A 6000-nucleotide genomic window follows, 5' to 3' on the forward strand; every position below is an offset into this window, starting at 1 on the left:
ACTTAATCTTAAAAACAAGACAACAAAAAGAGTTGAATTTAGTTAAGCAAAGTGTTATTTCTATTATCATTTTTAAAAGAGACATAACCTACAAAAATGAATTTGGGGGCTCGGCGCCTGTAGCTCAGCAGCTAGGGCACCAGCCACATACACCAGAGCTGGAGAATTCGAATCCAGCCCAGGCCTGCCAAACAATGACAACTACAACCAAAAAATAGCCGGGCGTTGTGGCAAGCGCCTGTAGTCTCAGCTACTTGGGAGGCTGAGGCAAGAGAATCGCTTGAGCCCAAGAATTTGAGGTTGCTGTGAGCTGTGATGCAACATCACTCTACCGAGGGCAACATAGTGAGACTATGTCTCAAAAAAAAAAAAAAAAAAAGAAAAAGAAAGAAATGAATTTTGGAACAATATAGTTTTATCTCGTGAAAACATGCATTTGTGAAAAAAGGAAATGTTAAAAAAGATAACAGAAGTTCCTGCACTTACAGTAGGAAAAGCACAAGTATATTAATAGCACTCGCTCTACCTTAACATCTAAGCATTAGAGAATAATTGTAAGAAACAAAACATGAAGTAGCCTACCTGATGATCTGATACTGCTTCAACATTTTCTAAAGAATGCATTTCTCTTCCCAGGAAAAGAGACTAAGACTTATACTTAGCTCATGAATACAGGTTGAAATGAGAAATTAAATGCCAGATGAAAACTAAGACATCAAGAAGTTAGGCTGAATTTAGAGCAACGTTTTAGAGGGGTGGGAAGAGATTCAACCACCAAGAATAAAATGTCTTAAAATGATTACCCTTCCCGGGAGGCGCCTGTGGCTCAGTTGGTAAGGCGCCGGCCCCATATACCGAGGGTGGCAGGTTCAAACCTGGCCCCGGCTGAACTGCAACCAAAAAATAGCTGGGCGTTGTGGCGGGCGCCTGTAGTCCCAGCTACTCGAGAGGCTGAGGCAAGAGAATCGCTTAAGCCCAGGAGTTGGAGGTTGCTGTGAGCTGTGTGATGCCACGGCACTCTACCAAGGGCCATAAAGTGAGACTCTGTCTCTACCAAAAAAAAAAAAAAAAAAAATGATTACCCTTCCCTCTCTATTCCCTCCAAGAAATTCAGGTCAGGTGAAATTTATTGAACATTAAAATCTACTTAGGTAAGTTTTGGAACGTCAAATTATTTAGTAGCAGCAGAATACAATAGAATGGCAACCAAAACATTTGGAAATTAAATTTTAAAACAAACTTTTTAAACTTTAAAAAATAGGTAAGACAATAAAAATTTCTACATGAGATATGTTAATTATTTTAAAGAAAAAGAAGTACAGATTAAGAATTTCAAATATCAATCTTCTATTAAGAACGCATGAAACAAAGAAATGCTGAGTCCACTGTGCTAATAATTTCTACTAAAAATAGAATTCTCCACTGGTTCTACCAGTACATGTGAGTGTATTAATCATTTCAAGTTCCATACTAACATGAAATCATCCAGAAACTAAAACTCTAATTCCAAAATTAACGTGATTAAATACATATCTGGTATATGCTGCAGAATTTGAATGAGTCTGCATTGACATAAGAATTACTGGACAGGTCGGCACCCATAGATCAGTGGGTAGGGCGCCAGCCACATACACTGAGGCTGGTGGGTTCGGGGCCCAGCCCAGGCCTGCTAAACAACAATGACAACTGCAACCAAAACATAGCCGGGCATTTTGGCAGGCACCTGTACAAGTCCCAGCTACTTGAGAGGCTGAGGCAAGAGAATTGCTTAAGCCCAAGAGTTTGAGGTTGCTGTGAGTTGTGACACCACAGCACTCTACTGAGGGCGACATAGTGAGACTCTGTCTCAAAAAAAAAAAAAAAAAAAAAACTAAAGCAGACTACCATTCCCAGAAAGACTTACTCGCTGGTAAGAAGGAAGCGAGTGTATGATGCCCCATGATCATATCAATGTATACGGTTATGATTTAATAAAAATAAAATAAAATAAAAAGAAGTGTCGAACAAGAAACAAACATCTTTGTAAAATACATCACATATTTTTTAAAAGATAATTTTCAGTCAATTTAAAACTCATCTGCTAATTTATCTTGTTAAGAAAAATTTACGTATAATTTTAAATACTGGTCATATTCTAAAAATAGATTCACCAGTAATTTGGTGGTATGACTTTCATTTTTAACATTTCCAGTTATTATTTGATATTTAAGAGACTGTTTTCAGACAAAGAAAAGTTTTGGATAACATATTTGCAACACCATTTGTTCTAATAAAATGAAAACAACATCTATCTTTAGCAAAGATAGAAAACTCTCAAAGTAGGCTACATAGTTTTCATAGAAGGAAAAGAGTATATTAAAACTAAGTACTAGATGGTAATGTGTTTGAATATTTAAAATAGTTCTTTCCACACAACTTTAAATTCTCTACACAGAACACAATTATAAAACTGACTATACTAATATGAATCTAATATAATTCAAACCACAATCCACAAGCCATGCGCATAAATGTACATCCTTATAACAGTTTTTAAGCATCTCTTGAAACATAGGAACAATCATGGGTAGCATGGATCATATAAATACACATAAAGTGAACCCAAAATTCCATTTTAACTAGGTATTCCAAACTCCTTTATCACTTTTTCTCCAACCACTGCCATTCAGAAGGCAAGCAGAATTTCACCTAGTAGCCTTAACACCATTCATTCTAAGATTTTAAGGTGGGAACAATAATAGTAAAACTGTCAAAAATGGCAGCTGAAATGAGAAAGCTTCCCAATCTACAAAGAAAAGAGCCCCTAAATAAATGAACTGTCTTTAAAAGTAAACAGAAACAAAACTACAAAGAAGGTGAAACAATTTGTCAGTTTTGGGGGGATTGCCCTAACTTGGATGAAGATGATGGTTTGGTTGTGTAACTTCCCATCCTGTCTTCCCTACACAATAGGGACTTGACAGCTATTTGTCAACCAGAACTTGCAAGGATTTGGAAAATGTTCCCAAAAGTTAAAAATGAATGTTCATCAAATATTCTTCTCTGTCATTTAATAAACCAATAAACATTCTAAGCATATGCTGACAGAGGGGGTTGCACCAAAAGAAATATGAGCCATAGTTCTTATTCTTCAAGAGCCTCTCAATTCATTAGAGTGCAAGAGTAAATACACATGAAGTCAGAGACCAATTAATTGCCAACCTGAGTGGTAAAGTCTTTAAGTGCATGAGCTGTCCTGAGAAGTTTAAATATCTAAAGGTTGGAATAATATTACTTTTAATAGCTATCACTTGAGCACTTACTATAAGCCAAGTGCTTTACAGGCATTATTCAGCCTTCACAATCCTTTGAGTAGAGTGCTTATTATTCCCAATTTACTCAAGGGGAAACAAAGTGGTTAAGGCTTACCCAAGGTCACTCAGCTAGTTAAGTAGCTAAGATGACCGCTTATTTTTGCAATTCTACAGCTCACACAGTTAAGACTCCCTAAAGCAGTGGGCAGGAGGGGTGCAGGGGAGGAAGCCATATAATAAGCTGGCAACATTACAAGCCCAAGATCCGGCAACGCGTTCTTAACGTTTCGTTCCAAGCAACAAACTTCCAACGATTTTTATCTTTCGCACGAGCAACCGTAACTAGCTGCACGGGGAGCGGGGAATAACGACAAAAACGTCCAACACGAGTTCATCTCATCCAGGGTTGTTGAGTTTTAGCTTCCACAGCGATTCAGAGAAAGAAATTAGAAATAAATTACTTGTATTTAAATCTGTGGTTCGTTCTGCTACTTAAACGATTTTTTTCTAGGGCGGGAGGGGAGGCTGAAATGTTGGACACAGAAACCGTGGGTATGGCAAATTACCGTATTTTGTATTACTGAGAAAATGTAAGTTTTATGACTAAAGGAAACGCGTTATCCTAGATACTTGAGAAGCTTGGAGAGTTGCCAGAATTAGTTGCAGTCCCAGGATAAAATGGGGTTTAGGAAACATTTAATGATGAAAGTTGAATCCAACCCGACATAGCTCTAAGGTGAAAAGACAGTGCAAAGAAATGCCGGTAGGTCTTCGGGGAAAGCGGCAATCTCTGCCAGACTTCCCACAGCGCCGCGACAGGCCGGGAAAGCCCAGAGACCGCTCCCCCGAAGGATGAGAGGCGCCAAGCCCGGCTCTTCGCGACGCCCTGGGCTTCTCGGCAGCAGGCACAGAGAAGGAAAGGGAGTCTGGGACGGTTCGCCCTCCTTTGACATCGGGCAGAGGAAGGGGGCGAGGAGGCGCCAGACTCCAAACTGCGGAGTTGAACGGATACAAAGTAAAGAAATGGGACATAGACACTGAGAGTCCGAACTGCCCTGGCATAGCCCCATAAAGAGAAAGGAGCCAAGTGAGCTCAAGCGAAGAGAGGGACAAAAAGAAACCGAGCGGAAGCGCGGGGACCTAAAGGGGTGAAGCAGGAGTTCTGCTAAGAAACTAAAGGAGGCTGAATTGCCACGGGCAGCAGGGATTTCTGGGAGGCCAGGGAAAGGAGGTCAGCGGGCGGTTAACAGCACCTCTTCTCCCTGAGTTCGAAACTCCTAGCCAACCATCCACACCCGCCGCCCGGGTGGGGGAGGGGGCACATCTTTTCCCCACAACCTCCCACCATACGGGAGAATACGGGCTATGCCCTGGCCCTGCCTGGCCGTGCGCCCGCCTCCGGCCCGAACACTCACAATTCGCCTCTCCCTGATTTCTCCCAATTCTTTATCCACTCTGCGGGAACCACCACAGTTGCGGACGCCATCTTCCCCTCGCTAGTAGCAGAGGCCCGGATGTGTAGCACACGAGCGAGGGGTCAAAGGGGAGCACCGCCCACGGGGAATGCCGGGAGCTGCAAGTTCGGTTTTTGATTTCCCGCCCCAGCTTCCTCCCCACTCCGCGTAAGCCCGAGGCCCGGCAGTCAACTAGGTGGACAAGAGCCGTGGGTACGCAATATGAGCATGCTGGTCGCCCTCCTCGGTCCTGCCTCTTACCGCCCTTTAGAACAACAACAAAAAGCCATACCCTTGCCGACTCGTTGCCTTTATCTTCTTCCGTGATATCTATCCCAAACCACTAATTTGAAATGTATTTTCCAAGCATCTAATATGTGCTAGACACTGGAATGGAGAAATAAGCCGTAGATGCCCACCTTCAAGGAGCTCACAGTGTGGGAAAGACAGAAATATAAGCAGATAAATTACAGTACGCCCTGCTGACTGCTGAAATAAATTAATCTGGGAGGGGGTAGCCACTGACTTTTTGCTAAGCATTATTCTAGTATGAGATAGTCTAACCCTGGGAAACACGCGGATCCACGAGTTCTGACACTTTACTGTGTCGGTCTGCCTGCTATCAGTTACTTTAAGTTAAACTAGGGGGCGCAAGAACGATGAGAAACAAAATGTTTGTATACATAGTCACAAAAGTATCTCACCGCAAAGATACTAGTTATTTTAAAGGGCAAAATAGAAACTTTACAATAGGAAAATATGCAAGACACTATCCGAACTATGTGATGAAAATAAACTCCCCCATAAATGAGACAAACGGAACGTTTGTGACTCGTAATGAGGTGCTAAGAAAAATAATTCTGTAGTATTAATCATGCCAAAAATTTGCATAACTTAGGTTTAATCATGAAGGAACGTCAAACAAACCCATATTGAGGGACAGTCTACAAAATTACTGGCTTTCACTCTTCAAAATGGTCAGGGTCATGGAAGACAGAAAGACTAAGGAATTCTTCCAGATTAATGGATATAAGAGACATGATAACTGATTCCCAGCCAGAAACAAAACATTTTTCTTTTGCTATAAGGTGTACTGTAGGGACAATTAACCAAATTTGAATCTCTGTACATTAAGGAATAATATTGTACCTGTTAATTTTTTTATTTAAATACTTGTTATGTAAGAGAAAATCTTTGTTTTAAAAAATAGCCACGAGGAATGGGAAAAGGAGAGGAGGGTGGGTTTGGTGCCC

At 41.1% G+C, this 6000-nt stretch overlaps 1 protein-coding gene across 6 annotated transcripts in view; it reads right to left on the reverse strand.

Annotated features, from left to right (window-relative positions):
• THOC2 (THO complex subunit 2) overlaps positions 1–4809 on the reverse strand; it is a 135333-nt gene extending 130524 nt beyond the window's left edge. For 5 of the 6 annotated variants that reach the window (XR_008377564.1, XM_053579581.1, XM_053579579.1 and 2 more), the window contains exon 1: positions 4709–4799. Coding sequence is in view for 5 of the 6 variants with exons in the window: in XM_053579581.1 (XP_053435556.1) it covers positions 4709–4779 (71 nt within the window). In the remaining variant the exon portion in view is untranslated. Of the gene's footprint in view, positions 1–4708 lie in introns of all 6 variants that reach the window. The other variant, XM_053579580.1, reaches the window with a different exon arrangement.
• Between the last annotated feature and the right edge of the window lie 1191 nt (positions 4810–6000).

Source organism: Nycticebus coucang, chromosome X (genome assembly GCF_027406575.1).
Source record: "Nycticebus coucang isolate mNycCou1 chromosome X, mNycCou1.pri, whole genome shotgun sequence".
Lineage (NCBI taxonomy): Eukaryota > Metazoa > Chordata > Mammalia > Primates > Lorisidae > Nycticebus > Nycticebus coucang.